At 45.7% G+C, this 24759-nt stretch overlaps 1 protein-coding gene, 1 long non-coding RNA gene and 1 pseudogene across 13 annotated transcripts; 2 read left to right on the plus strand and 1 right to left on the minus strand.

Moving 5' to 3' along the window:
• LOC8062017 lies at positions 6823-9207 on the minus strand (annotated as a pseudogene).
• On the plus strand, positions 9147-11707 carry LOC8062018. 2 transcript variants are annotated; one of them, XM_021452899.1, is made up of 2 exons: positions 9147-10307; positions 10384-11707. In XM_021452899.1, exons 1-2 carry the CDS (start codon positions 9241-9243, stop codon positions 11534-11536), a joined length of 2220 nt encoding a protein of 739 aa, XP_021308574.1. In that variant the 5' UTR covers positions 9147-9240; the 3' UTR covers positions 11537-11707. The 2 variants fall into 2 exon arrangements, with proteins under 2 accessions (XP_021308574.1, XP_021308575.1); XM_021452900.1 differs by having other exon boundaries at positions 10387-11707.
• LOC110432949 lies at positions 19252-23377 on the plus strand. Of its 11 annotated transcripts, none has more exons than XR_002450247.1 (5): positions 19252-20075; positions 20167-20287; positions 20562-21562; positions 22742-22830; positions 22928-23377. It is a non-coding gene; the product is annotated as an uncharacterized LOC110432949 (long non-coding RNA). The 11 variants fall into 11 exon arrangements; XR_002450252.1 differs by having other exon boundaries at positions 22975-23377; XR_002450249.1 differs by having other exon boundaries at positions 20562-21309; positions 21411-22830.

Below are 24759 nucleotides of genomic sequence, written 5' to 3' on the forward strand. Positions count from 1 at the left end.
GAGGCCTTCTATGAGTTATGACAATACCAGATCGAGGAATTCTTCCTGAGCTAGTTCCTTCCTGGACCAAGCCCTTACTTCTTGCATCAGCGGTAGTAACTTGATGCCGAGGATCTACCGATGCACCCTTCTCAGCTGTCTCCGACGTCAAGACCTTAGCCTTCCCCTTAGCATCCAACATATTCGTCGGGAAAGGATGTTGGTCTATCTTCATCGGCTTCTGGGTTTTGGAACTGTCAAACTTGATTCTCCCTGACTCTATGGCCGATTGCAGCTGTTGTCTGAATACTTTGCACTCATTGGTATCATGTGAAGTTGCATTATGCCACTTGCAATACCTCATCCTCTTCAACTCTTCTGCCGATGGAATCACGTGGTTAGGTGACAATTTGATTTGACCTTCCTGGAGTAAAAAGTCAAATATCCTATCGGCCTTGGCGGTATCAAATGCAAACTTCTCTGGTTCCTTCTGCCCGAAAGGACAAGACATCGGCTTCTTGTTTTTTACCCACTCTGCTAAGCCGATTACCGGTTCTTCATCGGAATCTGAGCTCGTGGCCTCATCAACAAATGAGACTTTCTTATTCCATGCCCTCTTAGGCTCGAAAGGCTTGATGTCTTGATCAGATATCCTCTGCACCAAGTGACTTAAACTTTCGAACTCCTGAGAGGCATACTTATCCCTGATGTGTGGCAACAGACCTTGGAAAGCCAAATCGGCTAGTTGCCGATCATCTAGAACCAGGCTGTAGCATTTATTTTTGACTTCTCGTATCCTCTGCACAAATCCCTCAACCGACTCGTCATTACGTTGCCTCAGCTTGACCAAGTCGGTGATCTTCTTCTCATGAACCCCCGAGAAGAAGTATTTGTGGAATTGCTTCTCCAGATCGGCCCAAGTAATCACTGAATTGGGAGGCAATGATATGAACCAAGTAAAGGCCGATCCAGATAATGATGATGAAAATAGGCGAACTCTCAATTCGTCCCTGTTACCAGCCTCTCCACATTGGATAATGAACCTGTTGACATGCTCCATGGTTGACGTATCGTCCTGTCCGGAAAATTTTGTAAAATCCGGTACTTTGTACCGATGCGGAAGCGGGATCAAATCATACGCTGGAGGATACGGTGTCCGATAAGAATAAGTGTTGACTCTGGGTTTTATCCCAAATTGTTCCCTCATTACTTCGGCAATCTTATCGGCCCAATACGCATCGGCATCTTGCCGATGAGGCGGCTGCGGATCTGGCATTTGGTGGCGAACCTCCACGTGTCTGTTCGGGACGTGACCTGTATGGAACATCGTATTGGTCGCCTGTCCTCCAATCTGCGGACTACCAAACTGTTGTCCACCGATTGGCTGTCCTCCGAGTTGCTGTCCAAAATTTATCGGCTGGTTGGGAATTCCCTGACCTTGGAACCCGGGATACACCTGTCCTTGCTGGAACCCCGTAGTCTGATAACCTTGCTGGGGCGACTGTGGAAAGGCTTGCTGTCCAAGCCATCCATTACTAGCGTTCATCGGCATAGGTGCTGCCGATGATTGGTAATTGGGCACCGTCGTTGAATTGACATACCCTGACTGGGCCATAGGCCTCTGTTGCATCAGCATTGACTCTGCCGATGCGTTAGGCATCTGGAACATTGGATCTTGAGGATTTCCAGCGTGAGGCCTTGCAGTAGTAGTTGTGGTATACCGAGGACTCTGGTTCACCGGCACATTGGAGGGTGCCGATGTCATAGGAGTTTTGCCCCTCATATCAGCTATCTGTGACGTTCCCGGCGTCAACTCTGGAGGCATACCATAACCCCACCAGCTAGGAGGAAGAGTCAACCCCGACATAGCCGATGCCAACATATCTGTTGTCAGTTTATGCTGCCCAACAGAAATTTGTGGGTTAGTTGCCATCGGCATAGATGGTGCACCAGTAGCCCCCGACGTATTTGGAGGAACGGCAGTCTGTGCACTCGCACCCGTCAAAGCAGCCGATGGAGCCGTGACCTCTGGTGCCGTGGGTTGATGATGGGAGGGGCCCACATAATCCGGCGGGATTTGTCCTTCCTTGAAGGTTCTTGCCACGGCGTTGAAAACCGTATTAGATAGTACACCAGCTTGATTAATCAACGCTCGATTGATGGCATTATCAACCATGTCTTGAAGCTTGCCAGGGTTGGCGTCAAAGGTGACCTGCCGTGGTGCCGGTAGTGCATCTTTCTGAACCACTTCGCCGCTCCTGTTTATGCTGAAAGACTTCAGGCATTGCTGCTTGAACTCTTCCATAGCTTGGGCAATAGCTTGCTTCTGCTCATCCTTGAGGTTAGCTTCCGTCACGGGGATGACATTGTCTTGATCGAGGTCAGAGATCGACATGTTGATCTTGATCTTAAATCTGTCCCACCAGGCGTGCCAAAAGATGTGTTGATGCAAAATTGATCTGCAAACACAAAGGGCTAATACCCGATTCAAACGTTAAGGCGTGCCAGCCGATTTGACCTTACTATCGGCAAAGGTGATAACTCGAATACTTTAGTCCTGACAACAGCGATGCGCCCGGATGTCACGGCTAAGAGGTACTCACGCGGAACTCGAGAATACGCCGAGCTTAAGTCGACGAATTCCTAAGAACTCGTAATAAGAAGGAAAAAAGGGTGACGAAGTCGTCGAAAAGTAAACGCTGGAATATGAGTAAAACGTATATTTGATTGATTTTTTGATATTCATTACAAGGTCTTAGGGCTTATATTTATACCCTGCTCAAAGAGCTACGACCAGACACGGTTAGAATTCGAATTCCAAATTACACGGAACCCGTACACAAAACGACACGAATAACATAAGGAAATAATAAAACCACCCTTCGTGACAAACCGAAACTCCTCCACATGACAACTGGCAACTTCCGGACTCCTCTCTTTGCGTCATCGGCAACCCTCTCGCCATAGTCATCGGCAGACCCTTTTACTCGGTCATCGGTACCGTGCTACTGTCTGAGGACTTAGTCACAATCAACTCCTCCCTCATCGGCAACCATCCTTACCAGCACCCCATATCATACTGCCACCCTGTCTTGCCATCCTGGACACGTGCCCAAAAACGGTGTCAACAGAAGCCTACTCTATATGACCACATCAAGACTAGATATCATGTTTAGTGTATGCATGTGTGCAAGATTCCAAGCCTCACCAAGAGAAAGTCATTTGAAAGCAACAAAGAGAATATTGAGGTACTTGAAGCATACACAAAATGTTGGTTTGTGGTATCCCAAAGGTGCAAAATTTGAACTTCTTGAATATTTTGATTCGGACTATGCAGGATGCAAAGTTGAGAGAAGAAGCACATTGGGCACATGTCAATTATTGGGAAGATCACATGTCTCATGGTCATCCAAGAAGCAAAATAGTGTTGCACTATCAACCGCCAAAGCAGAGTACATTGCGGCCGATATTTGTTGTGCACAAATCCTATGGATGAAGGCAACTTTGAAGGACTTTGGAATCAACTTCAAGCAAGTGCCATTGCTATGTGACAATGAAAGTGTCATGAAGCTCACCAATAATCCGGTTCAACACTCAAGAACAAAGCATATATATGTTCGCCATCACTTCATAAGAGATCACCAACAAAAAGGGGAGATTCGCATTGATAGTATAGGCACCGATGATCAACTTGCTGATATATTCACCAAGCCACTTGATGAGAAGAGGTTTTGCAAGCTAAAGAATGAATTGAACATACTTGACTTCTCAAATATGTGTTGATGCACCCCCATTATATGACATGCCTCTCCTTTGAGCAAAGCAAGGTAAAATTTATTGACATGCCATTCATTCTTTGCTAAGGACTTGTTTAGTGCATCTAGTCATTCCTTATATGTCTTAGGCTCATTTTTGAAAATCAAATGAATTTGATGCTTGTGTGGTACCACTATTGCTTTTATGCTTGACTTGATCTAGTGGTAGCATATGACATGTTTTTGGGTTTGCAATCCTAATGTTTGATCTAGAATATGAGCTATAAGTGTTTAACTCAACATGGTACAAGATAACCCTTTATTTGGAGGTGTGAAGAAGTTTGTCCTTGGATCAAACCAAGTTAAATATCTTAGGTAAGTAATCTAGATTGGACCATTTTAGAAAAATGATCTCACTTCATATGGTTTCAGACTAACCTATCTAAAATCGGAGCTCACCTTTTGTGGTCATTGATGACAAAAGGGGAGAGAATTTCCTAAAGATTTGCTAAAAAGGGAGAAGTACAAAGATAGGGGAGTAACATGATAAAAGAAGGGGATCTTGAAGCACTCAAGTAATGGGAGCAAGCTCATAAACATGTATGTTGCATTTGAATGTGCATCACATATGTTTGCTTGCATTTGCATTAGCTTTAGAAGCTTTCTCTCCGATACCTTGCTTGTGTGGTGTATGCTAGTTGTAGGTTTGATTGATGAAATGAAGAACAAGCATGCATAGGTAGTGTAACTAGACTTTTAGTTGTTTCACAAGTGGTACTAGAACCTTGTTTATAATTTTGATCTCATAGGGTGTTCTGGTATTGTGAATGTCTAGTTACTAATGGTGCTAAGGATGGTGTATATTGGCAAATCCGATTGGTATCATGCTTCAAAGGTCTATTATTTACACCTTAGTATCATTTGGTAGAAATTTACTCCTATATTTCCTATTCAAGCATATGTGCAAGCTTTCAAATCCAAACTATTGGCACATATGTAGGGGGAGCAATTGCTACCAATTTGGGCTTATGAAACTTGTCCATAACCTTTGCACATGGTAAAATGCTTGGATAAGCAACATGAATCCACGAAATTTTTATTGAAAATCTTTGTAAAAGGGTTGTCATCAATTACCAAAAAGGGGGAGATTGTAAGCCCTAGTTTGGTTTTGGATAATTGATGAAACCCTAGTACTAACCTTTATACTAAGTGTGTGTAGACTTGATGATGTTGGTACATGCTAAGTGATGGAGCAAGTGATGATCATGGTGATGACCACAAGATGATCAAGTGCTCAACTTGGAAAAGAAGAAAGAGAAAAACAAAGCCCTATGGAGATCAAGGCAAATGTATTGCTTAGGGTTTTAGTTTTTGTGATCAAGACACCACATAGGGTGTGATCACATTTAGGATAGATAGCCGTACTATATAGAGAGGAGTTCTTTGGCTAAGCGGTTATCGAGTGCCACTAGGTGTCATTGTTCATGTGAATGTATTTGGAACCTAGTGAGCTAACTTAACTCCTTTGAAGAAAATAACTGTGAAAATGCTAACACACTTGCACATGTTGGTACACACTTGGTGGTGTTGGCACACTTTGAGAAAGATGTAGAGTTTGAAGGGTAGACAGGGTTTGAGATTCGGCGTTTTTGAGAAAATGAAATGCATATTTCTATTACGTCGGTGGAAAGTTTGGAGAAGTCACGGGAGTGTTTTTCACACCGGACGCTGGCCTCAGAGGCACCGGACGCTGCCTCTGAGTGTCCGATGCGCTCTCATTTCTAGCAGAGGTGAAGGGAGCACCGGATGCCCAGCACGGGACACGGGCTAGACCCTATTCATGTGTCCAGTGTGGCTTGACATCAGCAGTAAGAGTGTGAGGGTTTCTGACTGAGAGCACTGGACGCTCAGGAAGCATCCGGTGGTGTGAGTTTGGTGATCCTGCGTCTTTGCAACCCTCTCTGCGTACGTGTCCGGTGTGTCCCGGACGCGTCCGGTGCTCACTTGACTGCATCCGGTGGTTTGAATATGACCGTTAGAGATTGACGCGCGAGATTCAAATAGTGGACATGTGACGGTGTTCTAAGCACCGGACATAGGGGTTGAGCATTCGGTGGCTCCTGCTTGAGCGTCTGGTGACCCGGTGTTCTGCACAGTGAAAGAGCCAATGCTCTATTTGCTTGAGGGGCTTATAAATATTTGTTGGCCGGCTTAGGGCTCACTATCTTGGCATTCTTGACTACTAGATATCCTTGTGAGCCTAAGCAAACACCTCCCACTCATCTCCTTCATTGATTAAACATCTTTGTGAGACTGGGAGTGATTCTAAGTGCTTTGCTTGAGTGATTGCATCTAGTGGCACTTGGGGATAGATTTGGCTGCGGTTTTCTTGATACTCTTTGTGGTTATTGCCACCTAGACGGCTTGGAGCAGTAGAGGAGCATTAGCATGAGTTGGTGATTGTTCGTGGCCATCTCTCGGTGATTGTGAGGGGATTGTGCCTACCCCTAGCGGAGAGTCAAAGGCAACTTTAGTGGATTGCGCGTGTCATTGAGCTACCTCACTTGTGGGTAGGTTCTTGAGGTGTCCTAGTGAGGACGAGGTTCATGCTATACCTCCTAGCCACCGAACCACCAAGTGTTGGTCGACATAACGGGGATGTAGCGTGTCGGCAAGCATGTGAACCTCGGGAGAAAAATCGGTGTCTCAATTTTGTTTGATTGGCATTCTCCCGGTGCTTGATTGTTCATATATTGGTGATTGGTTCATCTCCTAGACGGCGGTATAAATATCTCATCCTCTTCATCTACTCACCGCCAAGTAGTGTAATTATTTTAGTTGCTTACTTTCTCTTGTGTAGCATAGTTCACTAGTGTAGCTTGTAGTGACCTAGTTTTCGTGTGTCTGCCTATTGATCATATCAACTAGAATTGTTGGATAGTTGGCTTGCAAACACCCCTTTTAGAGGTAGAGCAAAAAGCTTCGCTTTATTATTTACTAACCACTTGCTCTAGTGAGTTTGTAGAATTTTTAAATAGGCTATTCACCCCTCTTGCCATATTAGGACCTTTTAGCCGTATTTCAATCATCATCTAGGGAGTGCGAATGAGTTGCCGGCGACATCGAACGTGTCCCTCTCGTCGAGGTAGAAGTTGACGCTGAAGGCGGCGTGCACACCGATGACGCAGGCGGCGGCGATGAGGGAGATAAGGAGGTTGAGCCCCACGCGAGTGAGCGCGATGGCGAGGACGGTTGCCGTCGAGAGCACGGCCAGCACGACGCCATCGTCGACCTCGCGGCATAGGCACACGAGCGGGTCCACGTTAGCCAGGAGATGAAGAGCCTTAGGAACACGTGCATGGAGACCGGGTGGTAGATGAGGCCGATGAAGACGAGGACGAGCGCGGCGAGCGCGTAGTTGGCGCGAAAGTAGGCGAGGTTACGTCCCACCCACGCGCGGGCCTCTCCACAGCTCTCAAGCGCGAGCACCTCCTGCCACGCGCACGACCGGCCCGCCATGGCCCCGGCCTCCGCCGCCGTGGCTAAGGCTGCCACCGACGAGGAGGACGCCGCCTCGCCGCCCACGGCCGCCGTGACGTCCTCCGACAAATGGGTCAGATATTGAACCTTTTGCGGATAGTGCTACCCAAAGAATGAATGGGTCTTAGATGACGATGGTTGGAGATTGATACATAAAGATTCACATGTAATGCTAATATAAGGTCGTTGTCTTTTTAGATAAAGTAATTATTGTATGACAGGCTAGTAACACTACCAGAATCTGGCTCTTTATCGAGTGTCTAGTGGTTTGGTGAGTGTTTTTTGGGCACTTGGCAAAGAACCCTATATGCCAAGTGTTTTTTTACACTCGGCGTGTAAAGAAACACTCGGCAAAGAAAATTTCAAATCAAATTTTTAAGCCCTAAACAAATTTAAATTAAAAAGTTTTGAACTATAAAGTTGTATAACTTCTCAAGATCTATAATCTTTATTTTGGTCATTTCTTCATTTGATAAAGTGAAAATAAATTTGTCGGTAAATTTTACATCTCTCTTATAATTCCTAGAATTATAAGAGAGATATATAAGATTTGTGAAAAATGTTAGGATTACCGTGTCAGATGAGCAAATGATCAAACATCCAAAATAAACTTTGTATATCTTGATAAGTTATGAAATTTTATGGTTGACAATTTTTTTGATTTGAGTTTATCATGTCATTCAAAATTGCGTCTTTATTTGAAAATTTTTAATTTCAATTTTTTTAAATGACTTTGGATGGAAAAACTCCCTAAATAAACTTTGTAATAACAAAAAAAATATGTACTTGATAATTTTTTTATTTGAAATCATCTTGTCATGCAAAACTACATCTTTATTTTAAAATTTTTAAATTTGATTTTCTGAAATTACCTCGGATGCAAAACTGACTAAATAAACTTTTAGGTCTCGAAAAGTTATGAAACTTTGTAGTTGATAACTTTTTGATTTGAAATCATCTTGTTATGGAAAAAGTATGTTTAAATTTCTCAAATTTGAAATTTAAATTTTGTAAATGACCTTGGATGGAGAAACTCGCTACATGCAAATTTTAGATCTCGAAAAGTTATGAAACTTTATATTTGATAACTTTTTGATTTGAAATCGTTTAGAGGCTCAAATGATCAATTTATATGTGATTTGGTAAAATATATGAGGAACCGAAACAAAATATAAACAGTAGTGATGGTGTGTTGCAGTGGTTAAAGAGCGAGGCACTTGAGAGAGAGATAGGTGTTCGAATCCCACCTGTAGTGTATTTGCAAAGAAAAGAGAACAACATTGTTGGCTTCTAAAAATTTTTTGTCAATTTTGTGGAAAAAAATGCCGAAAAAAGTGGCTGGTGCTAGTTAATGGCAGCTGTCCCCCTAAAAAAAATTTCCTATTTTTTGGTTTTTTTTGTGTCGGCACTCGGTAAAACCTTTGCCGAGTGTCCAATAAAAAGCACTCGGCAAAGATTCCTTTGCCGACCAAAATTTTGCCATATGCTCTTTGCTGAGTCCAGAGACACTCCACAAAGTATCTGTGTCCCGTAGTGTAAGTATGGCTAGAAAAAATAAGTTACTCAAATTAGTAGCATGCAGTGACACGAAGAATCTAAACCTTTGCGTGAGAACATTGATTACTTGAATAAGACTGCCGAAGGCGATGCTAGCTCCAATTACGTACAGAAAAAGACGACAAGATCATATGATGACAGTGACAGGAAAGACGGGAATAAAGTAACACGAACAAAATAGGATGAGCCGAGGAAGCAAGGCAAACAGCATCCAGGGCTGCGACCGCATCACGCCATGCCAAAATAGACACACGCACAACACAAGGATGCTGTGCTGTGCCGTGCAACCTCCACTGCTCTATAAACATAGTAGAGCTGAGCCGAGCACCCAGCACTCCACATCAATAGATGCATATCTCATCTCCCTTGCTTGCATTGTTATTGTCCAGAATTGATCCCAGGGAGAGAAATGGCGAGAGAGGACCAAGCAGCATCCCAGTCAGAGGGACAGAAAAACGAGCCACAATCGACGACGGAGTACCAGCTGAAGAAGTACCTGCTGCTGCTGGCCACCCTGGTGGCGACGGTGACGTACGCCGCGGGGCTGAACCTGCCGGGGGGCGTGTGGCAGGACACGCTGCAGGGGCACACCGTGGGCGACCCCATCCTCCCGGACACCCAGCACCGGCGCTACCTGGTGTTCTACTACTGCAACGCCACGGCGTTCACGGCGTCGCTCGTGGTGTGCCTCCTCGTCCTCGCCCTGGACAAGAAGAGCAAGGGCCCTGTCGCCGTGCTGCTGCGCCTCGTCATGCTGCTCGACCTGCTCGCTCTCATGGGAGCCTACGCCGCCGGGAGCTGCAGGGACAGGTTCACCACCATCTACTCCCTGCTGCTCATGTCCTCCGTCTTTGCCTACATCATGCCTGCCCTCGTCGCCTTTGCCATCTCGAAACTGGCCGCCAACAGCAACGGCAACAACAACACCAGCAGCAGCAGCAGCGCCGACAGCAGGCGTGAAGAAATGCACGAGACCCTGATGCTCCTGACCACCTTCGCGGTGGCCGTGACGTACGTGGCCGGGCTGAACCCGCCGGGTGGCTTCTGGGGAAACACCGTGCACGGTGGCGTCGCTCTCCCTCAGCCTCACCGCGTGAGCCACCCGGTTCTCAAGGACCACCACCCCAGGCGGTACCAGGCCTTCTTCGTCTGCAACACCACCGCGTTTGTCGTCTCACTCATCATCATCATGCTGCTCATGGACAAGAAGCTCACCAAGGAAGTCTCCACGCGCTTTGTCACTCTCTACGTGCTCGTCGTCGTAGCGCTCCTGGGCCTTGTGGGGGCCTACGTTGCTGGCAGCTCCAGGGAGCGTGACAATACCGCCTACGTCATTGGCCTCGGCATCGCGGTTCTTGCATGCATCCTCCTGCAGCTGTCTTTAAAGATTGAAATGAGGCAAGCAAAAGCGATCCGAGCACTGTTTGATGCCGCTAAAGAACGCATACAACGGCTATTCGTCGACGACCACAGCAGGTATATATACTTGTATATATGTTGATCTTTGATTATTTTTTTTTACCTTGATCGATTTACCTTGATTAATTACTAGCAGGCGTGGCACACAAGACGCCCAAGAAGAAACGAGAACGACATCATTAGTGACGGCCAAGTCCCGTGAGCTTGTAATGCTGTTGGCAACTCTTGCCGCCAGCATCACGTACCAGGCCGGACTAGATCCACCGGGTGGCCTCTGGCAAGACGACCGACACGGGCACAAGACCGGCGAGTCGGTGCTCCTCACAACGCACCCTGGACGCTACATGGTGTTCTTCTACAGCAACTCGGCAGCTTTCGTGGCGTCCTTGGTCGTCATCATGATGGTCCAAAGTACGTTCCTGCTCCAGCGCCACACGCTGGAGGCAGCCTTGATACTGGACCTGTTCGGCCTCATATGCGCGTACGCCGCAGGGAGCTGCAGGGACGTAAGCACCTCCGTCTATGTCGTCGCCCTGGCAGGTGTCGTCCTCGTCTACGTGGTCATCCACATCATCTTCTTCACACTGGACCAAAAAGCAGACAACGACAAGCCTGAAGAAATGAACAACAAGCGTGAAGTGCTGCTGCTGCTTGCAATCCTAGTGGCGACACTGACCTACCAGGCTGGGCTGACGCCGCCTGGAGGCTTCTGGCCAGCAACCTTCGCCGACAAGTCCGGCCGCCACCACGCGGGCTACCCGGTCCTCCATGACACCTACCCTAAGCGTTACAACGCTTTCTTCTACTGCAACGCGGCGAGCTTCATGACATCTGTAGCCCTCATCCTGCTGCTGGTGAACCCGGCCCTGTACAAGGTTGGCATACGATGCTATGCGCTCTACGTGTGCATGGTGGCGGGCATGTTTGGCCTCGTGGGTGCCTACACCGCCGGGAGCTCCCGGCGTCTGCGCACCTCCATCTATGTCCTGGTGCTGGCTATTGGGCTTTTCGTGTTTGTCACCGTGCAGGTATTCATTTACTGGAGGAGATGGAAGTGCAGACGCCGAGAAGTAGATGTGCAAATCTGTGGCGACAGATCTAGAGATCATCATCAACAACGACCTTATACTTCTACTAGTGGAGAGGGAGGAGGCACTGGAACCAGCAGCACCGACGACAAGCAAAAGAGCCTGCGTGAGTACTTGATGCTGCTGGGAATCCTCGCTGCAAGTGTAACATACCAGACAGGCCTGAAACCGCCGGGTGGACTATGTGTTGGAGCCTGATCACGACTGATCAGATTGGAACGACGAACGCAGAACGCGTCGGCGTCGCGGTGATCGTGACTACCAGCGAGTAGATTGAAAACTAGAAGAAAACAAGAACACAGGCAAGAGAGATTATGTTGCTGCCCAACCGCAGCCCTCATGACATCTTTATTCAAGTATTTATACTCATGAGACTCCCCTCCCACGTCGTACAGACCTGGTACGCTACGCCGTTTCCCTGCGACGCGCGTCTCATGCGCCATGGACGGCACGACGTGGTGTTTACAGACTCCGACTCCAATACACCGTATCCAAGCATGACTTCAGCTACGATCTATCACCAAATACCCTGGACTCTACTAATACGAAACTTACTAGACTCCTGCAACAATTAGAGGCCTACAAATCACCCCCTTAATTGTTGCACATCAATCACACCAAGAGCAGTTCGTAGCTCCACATATTTGACACGCCCGAGTGGCTTCGTGAAAATGTCTGCCAACTGGTCCGCAGTTCCAACATGTTCCACCTCAATCTTGCCTTCCTCAATACACTCACGGATAAAATGATATCTTGTGTCGATATGCTTGCTACGATCGTGATGCGGGATTCCTGCTCAAAGCTATTGCTGACATGTTATCCATCAGCAACTTGACCGGTGTCTGCTTCGTTCCTAGTAGATCAGCAATGAGTCGGCTCAGCCAAATTCCCTGACAAGCTGCTGCAGCTGCCGCCACATACTCAGCCTCGCATGAGGATAACGCAACTATCTTCTGCTTCTGAGAAGCCCAGGTCACCAAGCTATTTCCGAGGAAATATACAACACCTGTTGTGCTCTTTCTATCCTCTGAATCTCCAGCAAAATCACTGTCACTGAACCCCAATAGAACCGGCTTCAGTTCAGTTCCTTGTTCATAACTGCATCCATAGCTTGTGGTACCCATGATATACCTCAAGACACGCTTAACGGCGGCCCAATGCGCTTTACCAGGCGCCTCCATATACCTGCTTACCACCCCAACAGCATAAGCCAAGTCTGGTCTAGTGTTCACCAGGTATCGTAGACTCCCTATTATACTGCGATATGCTGTCACATTTACAGCATCAGACTCCTTCCCTTTGCTCAACTTGAACCTTGGTTCCATAGGCGTGTCGGACGAGTTACAGTGCCCCATCCCAGCACTCTCCAGAATTCTGACCGCATATGCTCCTTGGCTCAGGGTAATTCCTCCTTTTCTCTGCTTCACTTCAATGCCCAAGTAATAGCTGAGAAGCCCGAGGTCACTCATGCTGAACTTTCTTTTCATCTCCAGTTTAAACTGATTGATGTCCTCAAGCTTTGGACCCACGATGATAAGATCATCAACATACACCCCCACAATCAAGAAGGACTCTTTGCTGCCTCTCTTGTATACAGCATTATCAAGTTTGCTCCTGACAAAACCAAGAGCAGTCAACTCCCTATCAAGTTTAAAGTTCCAGGCTCGAGGTGCTTGACGCAAACCATATAGTGCTTTCCTTAACTTCAACACTTTGTCACCTTTACCTACCACAAATCCAGGAGGTTGTTGTACATAGACAGTTTCAGAGAGATCACCATTCAAAAAGGCAGACTTAACGTCCATATGGTGTACCTCCCAACCACCATGTGCAGCCAATGCTAACAACACCCTCACTGTCTCCATCCTGGCAACAGGTGCAAAAACTTCATCAAAGTCCACACCATGACGCTGTGCATAGCCCTTAGCCACGAGCCTCGCTTTGTGTTTAACTATATTCCCCTCCGGATCTTTCTTCACCTTGAAAACCCATTTGAGGCCAATAGCCTTCTGATTCCTCGGGAGGTCACTCACGTCCCAAGTTTGGTTGGCCTCAATGGCCTGCATCTCGGTCTGCATAGCATCTCTCCAGCAAATTTCAGTCAATGCTTGCTCCACCGAGCTGGGTTCCTCGGCCGCTATCAGACACACGCCGCTGTACTCCAATTGCACTGGCATAGTCGATTCCAGCAGGTCTGGTAAGGTTCTATACCGAAGTGGTGCTCCATCAGAATCTTCTTCAGCACCAGTTGGTGGTGTGGCCCAAGCAATCTGATTACCTCCACTAGAGTGTGCCGGGGTGTGAGGCGATGTTGGAGTTGCAGGAACAGACGAGCCCGACGCAGCTGCACCGTCAATCCCCCCTGTATGTTCAGAATTTTCGGTCCCGCCCCCTGTTGTCGGACCGGCTACAGCAACTTCATCAGCATCTTCAGGAAATAAGAAAACAGGAGCTAAATCGGTATCCGTCGGCTCAATTGCCGCATCTGTTCCATTCACCCCCCAACTCCAACTTCTCTTCTCGTCAAAGATAACATCCCTCGAGATCATTAGTCGACGTTTCACAGGATCGTAAACCCTATACGCCTTTGTTCCTGGCTCATATCCGAGAAAAATGCCAGGTACAGACCTGTCTTCAAGTTTGGTCACACCAGGTCCAACACGCTTTGCGTAGGCAATACATCCGAACGTTCTCAGATGTTGTACACCAGGTTTTCTCCCAAACCAAGCTTCAAAGGGTGTCTTCCCATCTAGACTTTTCGTTGGTGCTCTATTCAGAAGGTACACTGCCACCGACACTGCTCCCCAAAACTGCCCTGGCACATTCTTTGACTTGAGCAAGCACCGTGCCATCTCTACCACAGATTGATTTCGTCGTTCAACAACACCATTCTGTTGCGGTGTATATGGGGCAGTGGTGTTGTGCTTTATACCATGAGTATTACAGTACACCACGAACATGCCTGAATTGAACTCCCCACCACGATCTGTTCTGAATGCTTTCAGCTTCCGTCCAGACTCCACTTCTGCAGCTGCCTTCACCTTCTTGAAACAATCAAATGCCTCATCTTTTGTCTTCAGTAGCTCAATCCACATGTACCTACTGAAATTATCGACAACCAGAAGGAAATACAACTTGCCTCCAGGAGTTGGTGGTGTTATTGGTCCACACAAATCTCCATGAACCAGTTCAAGACCTGTGCTTGCACGGTATGACGATACCCCTGGGAACGGCTTGCGATGATGCTTGCCGAGTGCACAACCATCACAAACCTGCTCTCCTCGCTGAATCAGTGGCATGCCTTCAACCATCTTCTTGACCCCCAAATCTTGGAGTGACCTGAAATTCAGGTGACCGAACCGTGCATGCCACAGCCATGCAATATCATCCATCTTAGTCATCAGACAGATCGGTTCAGTCAGGGTTACCTCCATGATATACAGACGGTTTTTCCTTTCGGCCTTCACCAGCATGTTCAAGCTCCCGTGAGATCGTTCGTACACCGTCATGACGCCTCTGTCGATCTCCACTCTGCATCCAGCCTCTTCAAGTTGACCGAGGCTCACGATGTTACATCGAAGGGATGGGATGTAGTACACCTCGGTGAGTACTCGGTGATCTTTATTCTTGCCAGCGATTGTCACCGCCCCGATCCCGCAGATTTCCACCTTGGAACCATCTCCAAATTTCACTTGTCCCTTGACTGTCTCATCCAGCGATGCAAGAGCTTCTCGACACCCCGTCATATGATTTGTGGCTCCAGTGTCCAGCACCCAGGATCCTACTGCATAGGTCGAGGGAAACACACGGTCTTGATTCAGAAGTACGCCTTGATCTCCCACTGTGGTGGTACGCATCACATTGCATACTTGTGCAACCAACAATGCACCATTGAGTCCATCTTGATTCACGTGGTGTGCAGCCTCCTGTTTCTCTTCCTGGCCTTTTCGCAGTGGACACTCTTTACGCCAGTGCCCATAGGTGCCACACTTCCCGCACTTCCCCTTCCGCCTTGGCGGCCCCGATGACGGGCCAGAGTCTTGTGCGTCGCCATCACCGGTTTTACGCGGCTTCCAGGGCTTCTTATCCCTGTTATGATATCCACCGCCACCTCCTTTGTACTTTGATCCAGATGAATCTGTCATCATCCTGCTTTTATTTCGTGCAGTCCACTCCTCCTCTGTCAACAATAGCTTCCCGGCCTTCTCTGTTACTTGATCTACAGATGGTTCAAGTCTTTCTTCAGCCGCCCTGAGGTGTGCCACTAAATCCTCAATGGTGAGAGTCTTGAGATCCTTTACCATCTCAACAGCCACTGCCACCTGAGAATATTTTGCCGGCACAACACGAAGAAACTTCTTCACAACCCTTGCATCTGTTACGCTCTGTTCACCAAGGCCGCGTAGATCAGTAACCAGCTTGGTTATGCGAAGCGCAAAGTCGTCAATAGACTCTCCGGGTTTGAACGTCATAGCTTCAAATTCACCCAAGAGCTTTTGTGCATTGACTTCTTTAACACGATCCGCCCCAAGACGCATGGTCTTGATTGCTTCCCAAGCCTCCTTCGCCGTCTTCTTGTTGAGTAACATGGAGTGCATCTCATGTGGAACGCCCCGGAGCATGGAACCCAACGCCAGCCGATCTAGACGTCTTTCCGCCTTCTCACCCTTCTCGATGGCATCCCAAAGATTCAATCCTTCAAGATTGCACTGAATATGTGACGCCCAACCCTGATAGTTTGAGCGGGTCAGCACCGGCCACGTTAAATTCGCGGTCGGATTGAACGTCTTGTCCATATCAGACTTGCCGTCGCCCATGGTGATGTTGCTAGCGTTCCGGCGAGTTCCTTACGTATCGAGATAGACGGCTTGCTTCTCTCTTCTCTACAACCTCTCGCCTCCACGGAACGTCGCCCCGTCGGCTCTGATACCAGTTGTTGGAGCCTGATCACGACTGATGAGATTGGAACGACGAACGCAGAACGCGTCGACGTCGCGGTGATCGTGACTACCAGCGAGTAGATTGAAAACTAGAAGAAAACAAGAACACAGGCAAGAGAGATTATGTTGCTGCCCAACCGCAGCCCTCATAACATCTTTATTCAAGTATTTATACTCATGAGACTCCCCCCCCACGTCGTACAGACCTGGTACGCTACGCCGTTTCCCTGCGACGCGCGTCTCATGCGCCTTGGACGGCACGACGTGGTGTTTACAGACTCCGACTCCAATACACCGTATCCAAACATGACTTCAGCTACGATCTATCACCAAATACGCTGGACTCTACTAATACGAAACTTACTAGACTCCTGCAACAATTAGAGGCCTACACTATGGCCGGATGACAGCAATGGACATGTCGCCGGCGACCCAGTTCTCCATGACATCAACAAGCGCCGGTACCTCGCTTTCTTCTACAGCAACTCCACTTCCTTTGTGGCGTCCATTGTAGTCATCGTCTTGCTACTTCCCTCCACACTGCATAGCAAGCGCTTGCCATTGTGGCCCATGCATACAGCCATTTTGCTGGACATGCTCGGCCTCCTTGCTGCCTACGCAGCAGGTAGCAACAGGGACATCCAGACGACCAAGAACGTCATCGGCCTGGTCATCCCTGTTCTGGCCTACATTGCAGTCTACCCAGTTTATTCATTCGTGGTCCGTAACAAGAGCCGGCGCAACAAGAAGAATGCCAGTCTTATCCATCTTCCGCAACATGGGACTACAACATGGGGACCTTCTCGAGCTTGCTAGCTAATTAAAACAACTCATGAGTTATTTTTTCTTATATAAAGCTACGAATTAAAGTAGTTAGTTGTATGCTTTCAATTTTGTTTCATCTGGTAGTCCTGTGTGCGCATTAATAATATGTATACCGAATTCCGCAGTCATAAATGTATGTATCCGTTCATATATCACAAGAAAAACAAAAGGCGATACAAAATATGGACAACAAGAGATAAAATGACCTCTAAAAATTAAGAGTACACTGAAGACTAAAATGATCGTCTTCTTCCATTGGTCATCCACTGATTGTAGTCTGAAGATCACAGTGAAGATACCGTAAAAAATGGACACCTACAAACACTATTGCCAAAAAAGCTTTAAAGACTACAATAGCTAACATTGGTCAATGTCCAAAATCGCCAAAAACCTCAGTATTTTCGCGGCCTGGAGCTAAAGACCCCTTTAGCACTGGTTTGTAACACGGGCTAGTGCTAAAGGGGCCGGCCCAATGGCTACTGACAGGTGCTGTCGAGGCAGGGACCCTTTAGCACCGGTTCTTATTACCAACCGGTGCTAAAGGGGTTCCCTTTAACACCGGCGGTCAGTGTCATGGGCCGAGTCAAACCCTTTAGCACCGGTTCGTGGCACAAAACAGTGTTAAAGGTGACCCTTTAGCACCAGGTTGTGTCCTGAACCGGTGTTAAAGGTCCGGTTTATAGGCCGCGGCTACCTCCTCCCCTCTGTCTGGGGATCATTTTAAATCAGAGAGCACCATTGTTGTTCTTAAAGCTTGCATTTTGTTGTTCTTGCTTGTTCTTCTTTTTTCTTCATCTCCGACGCCCATCGTTGATTTTCTTCGACTACGTCATTGTCTCTTCGTGCTTGAAGGTGACTCTTCATCCTTTCTTGTCTTTTTCATGTTGTTTTTGGCTTGTGATTATCCCATCATTGTTAGCTCAAATCTACTTTGTTATTTTGAATCATTCACTTGAATTAGTATATATATATATACATATCATATTTCATGGTTGACCTAGTATTAATGTAGTTTGCAAGAATGAATTATAGTATCTTTTAATGATCTTAGAAATTAGGATATTTCAAATTAATTGGTTTGTCAATATCACTTGATAGGTTTATATTACTACATAATATCCATTGTATAATTTAGAAAATTTGTTGAAGTAACTAGACAAATAAAGGATATTATTAGGTTCTTCTTTAACCATACATGTTTACTAGAAAATGTGGAATTTGTAATTGTTTAAAAATTGAGTATGGATAGTAGATGGCAACCGTGACCGGGTCTTCGGTCTCTCAACGGGTTCAAAAGCGATACCGGCCGGAACTCCCTCTCATTACTTGTGTCAAGTGTGGGCAGAAGATTGTGATGGAGTACAAAGTGTCGAAAGAGGGAGTAAACAAGGGTCGTATATTCTACAAGTGTCCGGACCGTAATGTGAGTTATTTCCAGACATTTGCTTATATATATGCTTATTTTTTAATGATGTTAATTAATCTTTTGATTCTCTCTTTTAATTTTAGTGGGATGGTAGCGGCGGATGTGCAGGTTGGTACTGGGAGGAAGAATACATTCAACACATGAAGAAATCTTTTACACAGACGGTTGAGGCTGAAGGTGATGAGGCAGTGAGCCGGCGAAAGGAGTTCAACGATGTTGGTCAAGCGAATGATCTATCTATTATATTTGGGATCGGACGCAAACTAATTATGTTGCTTAAGTGCTTTTAGTTTTAGTTTTTTTAGTGATAGTTGCGATTGTATTTGTTGTAGCCAAGTTTGCTTGAATTAATCAACTATGTGTGTTAGACATGTTGTGTAATAAGATGAGAAACTATGGGGGTGTTTGGGACTGCTCCACAAACTCCAATGTGGATCAGCTCTACAAAAAACTGGAGTTTGTGGAGTACCTCTTTAGGTGCTCTCACAACTCCACCCTTTTTCTCGAACTGAGTGCGTGGAGCTGAAACCGTTTGGCTAAAAAACGTGGAGCGGAGCTGAAAAACGTGGAGCAGAGCAGTCCCAAACACCCCCTATATGTGTATGGTTTTCATAATATATCTCTATTATAATGGACCAATCAAAATTATGCTTGGTATACCCAGAATTGTGTCCCCCCGCTGAGACAACCAACCATTATGCACCTGGAAAAATGCACACAAAACTTCGTTTCCATTAAAATCAAGGGCTAAAACACATCTAGATCACATCTGATGGCAACCGATAAAAGTTTGATGCAGGCTTCAAACTCACACCCTACCCCCGCGCCCTCCGCCTCATCAGCGAGCACGACGCTCACGCGACCACCGTTCGAAACCTGCGATAATAATGGAATAAACAAAAAATATGCCATGATCAAGAGGCAGGGATTAGGACGCGGCGCACGACTCCACGACCAGCGGCGGGCTCATTCTCCTTGACCGACGGCAGCGCTGCCCAGCACATCTACCCCTGCTCCCCATGACCATGGCGGCAGCGCCCTACCTCATCCCCTCCCTGTGGTGGCTGCTGCGCCCTTCCCCATCCCAACGGCCTTGCGTGCGTGGGTGTCGGTGACTGGCACCGCCCTCGGGCTCTAGATCCGTGCAGGGCGGATGGCCGGATGCAGCGGTGGCGGATTCCCTCGACTGCGTCCGCGTTAAGGGAGGCGCACCTTCCTCTGGAGATGGATCCGTGCAGGGCAGACGCGGTCGTGGCAGATTTGCTCGGCTGTGTCCACGTCGTGGGCGCCACACCTTCCCCTGGAGGTGGGCACGCACGTGATGTACTGGTGGCGCGACCAGAATCTCCAAACGGTCAACGTCATCGACCTCTGCAAGGGCTCCACTTCCTCTCCCCCCTCCGACTACGAGTACTATGTCCACTGCACCAGCGTGCGGTGCTAGATTCACATCCAGCAAGCGGTGCGAGCCCTCGCTGAGAATCGACCGAGCAAGATGTGCTTGGCAGCGGTGTGCGGCCCCGTGCGGGTGTGGTGAGTTCACAGAGTAATCATCTCTTTTCCCCTCTCCTCCACTTTTTTAATTCAGATTCAGCTGTACAAATACATGGCTGGTGCTAAATAGGCGATCTTCATAGTGCATCAGGCTTCTCCAATCCCCAACAAGTATTGACATGGATAATGAACTGCACATCAGGCTCCGCTCAGCCAACATAAGGCTCAGGACAAAAGAAGAAAACAAATTTGAGTCCATAACAGGTAATCTACTATATAAATTGTGCAATTCTTCCATATTGTGTGGTGTCCATGAATAATTGCAAATCTATATTTTTATCAGTCGGTGCTGTCCATGAAAAGAATTAGTTGCATTAGTCTTCTTTTCCTATCGAAATACTTGCCCCTATGCCGAGCCCATCGAAGCCTTTTGATGATCTCGCTAATTATTAGGAGCACTATTGTACTGGGATGATTGTGGTATACTGGTATAGCAGTAGACATTTAACAAAAAGCTACCACTTTTGAATTATTTTAGGCATAGATGGACTGGAGATATGAGGCGCACCTGTGGCTGTGGTACAACGGTTGCGAAAGGGAAGGACACACTTGCAAGGGTCGTCAAGTTTATTATTTTAAATATGAATACTTTTTATAGATTTAATCTTTCCACAATGTTGTTATTTATTTACTGAAATTACTTTGCTTTATAATTTTTGGATTTGTTGTCATGATTTGCTAGATTGAAATCAATTCTTGAATCTACAGTCTATTTAGATACGCAATTTCACTAGATTTAGATCAAACTACTTAATTTAGTTTGTTTCTTTTTCCCCATATAACACCTTCAGGCTTCAGTAAGTAGCAGAGATGTCAAGCACTTCCATTCTAATATATCACTACATTCTTGTCCACTTGTTCAGAAGATAAATATAGATCCAGTTATTATAAAAAGATTCATTTTATTTGGCTAAAATCAGCTTGTTCAAGGCTGTTGTGTTGACTCATTTGTGCTTTATTGGACCCCTTTTAGGTTCAGAAACAAGTGTGTGATAACTTTGATCCTAGCTTTTACCTTGGATTGAAAAAGTGGTGCGATGACTATTTTTATATATCAAGCTTAGTTTGTCCAGTTGTTTGTTTGATGCTACCGATTCTTGTGATTTTTTTTTATTTTCTATTTTTTTAGGTCTCACTGATACATGGCTATGATCTAGAAACACTTCTTCGCTTTGCCACAAGTGTCATACCATCTCTTCTAATCTTGTTGGTTAAAGGGGATCTTGGTATAAATTCCTGACTTTAGTGCATGGCAATCATCACTTCTAACTGCTCATCAGAGTTGCACCCACTGGGTTGCCTTTCTTTCTGTCTTTTGTCTCCGTAGAAGTGATCGTTGACGTGGTGGTAGTAGGGATGATGGACGTGACATCATCATCACAGCAGTAGCCATGGACACGGGTGGTGCCGTCGGGCCTCTGCGACTCGTCTCCTGCAATCTAGCTGAGCCCGCAGTTCATCGGTTTGCTTAAGGCCTAGGTAGGACAGTATGCTACCACTATATTTCTTGACCAGTTTACAGATGCACGCATGCCCTGAGAATGTATTGTGCAATTCTGTTAAATTACCCCCCTTGCCGCCTTGGTTTGTAGAACAAGGGGTTCAGACTTCTTAGGCGTGAGCGATATGAGTATATGACTGTCCCAAGTCATATGACATCATTTGCGAAGGTCCTAAAATTTGTGGGCGCTAATGTCACTTGATTCCAAGAATGCTCTTATGCTGAAACAACCATTTTCTGCTTGTTTTTATTTCATTTTCCCCCATCTGATCTGACGTTACATAGGTGTATCAATATTTGGAATCTCAATCAAACCTTCCTATTTTCTGCCTACTAACATGACCTATTAGGTTTGTCTCAGAGAAATAACCTCTGTCATGTCTTAAATTAGATGGCTGTAGCAGGCTATGGCGGCGTCAGTATTAGCTCTACAGCTAAGTCTTAGCATCTCAGTTCGGGCTATAAGTGAATGAAGAATTGTATAGGTTCAGTTTCTGCTGGCTGCAAGACAGCAACATTCAGTTTCTGCTGGTTGTTGGCTGCACGACAGATTTAGTTTTTGCTGGCTGATGGTTGTACGACATCAGCATCCACAATTCCACGTCATATTTATTATTGCCTTGCTTGTCATATACATCTATTACATAGAAATTTTGTTCTCAGTTTGGAGTTTGGACTATAAAAGATTGAAAAATTACACAGATAGAAAATTGGTTAAGTGGCTTGCTATCTACATATTTATGCACATGATGATATGTCGTAGGTTGCTAGCTATTTTACCTTTTCCTACATGATATAGGGTTTAAATAAACTTGTCAGATACTCCTTTTGAACACCTATTAGTTCTTTTGTTTTGGTGCTCAATGACCCTGTGTTGGATGATTCATTTACAAGAATATGTTCTCAATATTTCTCTTGGCTGATAACAGAGCACAAAAATAACAGAATAATCAGATGATTATATATATATATATATATATATATGCAGCTAACAATACCTGTTTTCATGCCTGAATCTTAAATTGAAGTACTTATTCTCGTCGAAATAGTATATAAGGCAGCTAGCATGAATGCATCTATCAGAATTGATTTTGTGCAGGATAAAATTTTGAAGCTAATGTTTCTTAAATACTTATCCCTATAGCTTTGTTTTTCAGTGTACGGACATCCATATCGATGTTGTTCTTTCCACTCTTCTTCTTGCTGTATTTTTCGGTTTTCCATATCTACATCTTATATACTTATGGTATGTAAAATTCAGTATGTATCAAACGTTTTTCTGACTAAACTATTGATTAACTACTGGCATATTTTCTGTCGCTTTATGACTTATGCTTTACCAGGCATCTCATATCTGGCTTTCTCTACCTTGGTGCTACTCGTGAAGCAGATGCTCTACTGGTTCAAGATAAGTCTACCAGGAACCGGCAAGAAGGTTAACAAAATGGAATTTATGCGGCAGCTGCCAACAATGCTCTCCAGTATCAAGAGCAAAACCCTCAACAAGCTGGAAGCACGCCTCCAGGCTCAGGTGGTGCTTCTGATGGCATAGTTTCTTTCTAATCTATGTTCAGAGATGTCTGTAATTATGCTCAGAGATGTCCAGAGTCGTCAAATGTTTAGTGTAGTTTTGACGTGTTCTTGAGACATGTGCATTTGTATGTCTGTGATGTGATTCTCTATTATTCTAGCTACTCTGAACTCATCCATCATGCCACAAGGACTAACAATTGCAACCTTGTAATTTTTTTTATTACATAAAAAAAATTGGTGCTGCACTCAGCTTTCTACCACTTTGGTGGTTTCCATGGATACCAAGAATCTGCTACTTATGAATCCGAGTTCAGAGTTTAGTGAATGATGATTACCTGATTGTTTATTATGCCAATTTCATAGTTTAGCGGAGCATTTTTGGCTTACTATTATTTTTATAATAATTAAATATTTGCTCGTCGTTTGGTTGTTTTTAAGTGCACTCATTAAATAAATCCGTAGCGTTAGCACGGGCACTATACTAGTATGTTATATTTAATGCATATGGTAACATGTAATTGGATGTATAATGCCGATCGGCGCTCCGAAGAGTTCATTAATGACATGCACTATTTCTTAAGTGTGGCCAAGACAAATAAGTGGGATGGTTTCATATGTTGTCCATATGCTGTGTGCAAGAATTTGATAGAATATTCTAACTCAAGAACTCTTCATTCGCACTTATTAAAGTTTGGTTTCGTACCAAACTATATTTGTTGGACCAAGCATCGAGAAAGCGGGATTATAATGGACAAAGGTGAAGAAGAAGAAGAAGAAGAATTGGACCACGCCAACATTATTGCTCAGAACAGTGGCTTCAATGATGTTGCAATGGGGGGAGACAATGAAGAAGAGGTAGAGGTAGAGGCGATGATGCTTTTGGTGATGCCATCCTGGATGCACAAAGAGAATGTGAAGGTGAGAAAGGGAAGGCCACGTTCGAGTGCATGCTAGTGGACCACAGGAAATCGCTATATCCCTCCGCTGAAGAGGGGCAAAAAAAGCTGGGTACCAGACTGGAATTGCTACAATTGAAGGCAAAGAATGGTACATCTAACAAGGCATTTGGACAGTTATTGAAGATCATAAAAACGATGCTTCCGAAAGGCAATGAATTGCCCACCACTATGTATGACGCAAAACAGGTTGGCTGCCCTTTGGGATTAGAAATCTAGAAGATACACGCATGTCCTAATGACTGCATCCTCTACTGTGGGGAGGAATACGAGAATTTGGATGCATGTCCGGTATGTAAGGCATCACGGTATAAGATCAGGCGAGAAGATCCTGGCAATGTTGAGGGTGAAGAACGTCATAGGAAGAATATTGTTGCCAAAGTTATGTGGTATGCTCCTATAATACCATGATTAAAACGTCTGTTCAGAAACAAGAACAATGCAAAGTTGTTGCGGTGGCATAAAGAAGACCGTAAGATAGACAATATGCTGAGACACCGTGCCGATGGATCCCAGTGGAGAGCGATAGACAGACAATTCCCATATTTTGCAGCTGATGCTAGAAACTTGTGGTTCGCCTTAAGTACAGATGGTATGAATCCTTTCGGGGAGCAGAGCAGTAGTCACAGCACTTGGCCAGTTACTCTATGTATCTACAACCTTCCTCCATGGCTATGCATGAAGCG

Source organism: Sorghum bicolor, chromosome 2, assembly GCF_000003195.3.
Source record: "Sorghum bicolor cultivar BTx623 chromosome 2, Sorghum_bicolor_NCBIv3, whole genome shotgun sequence".
In the NCBI taxonomy this organism is placed as follows: Eukaryota; Viridiplantae; Streptophyta; class Magnoliopsida; order Poales; family Poaceae; genus Sorghum; species Sorghum bicolor.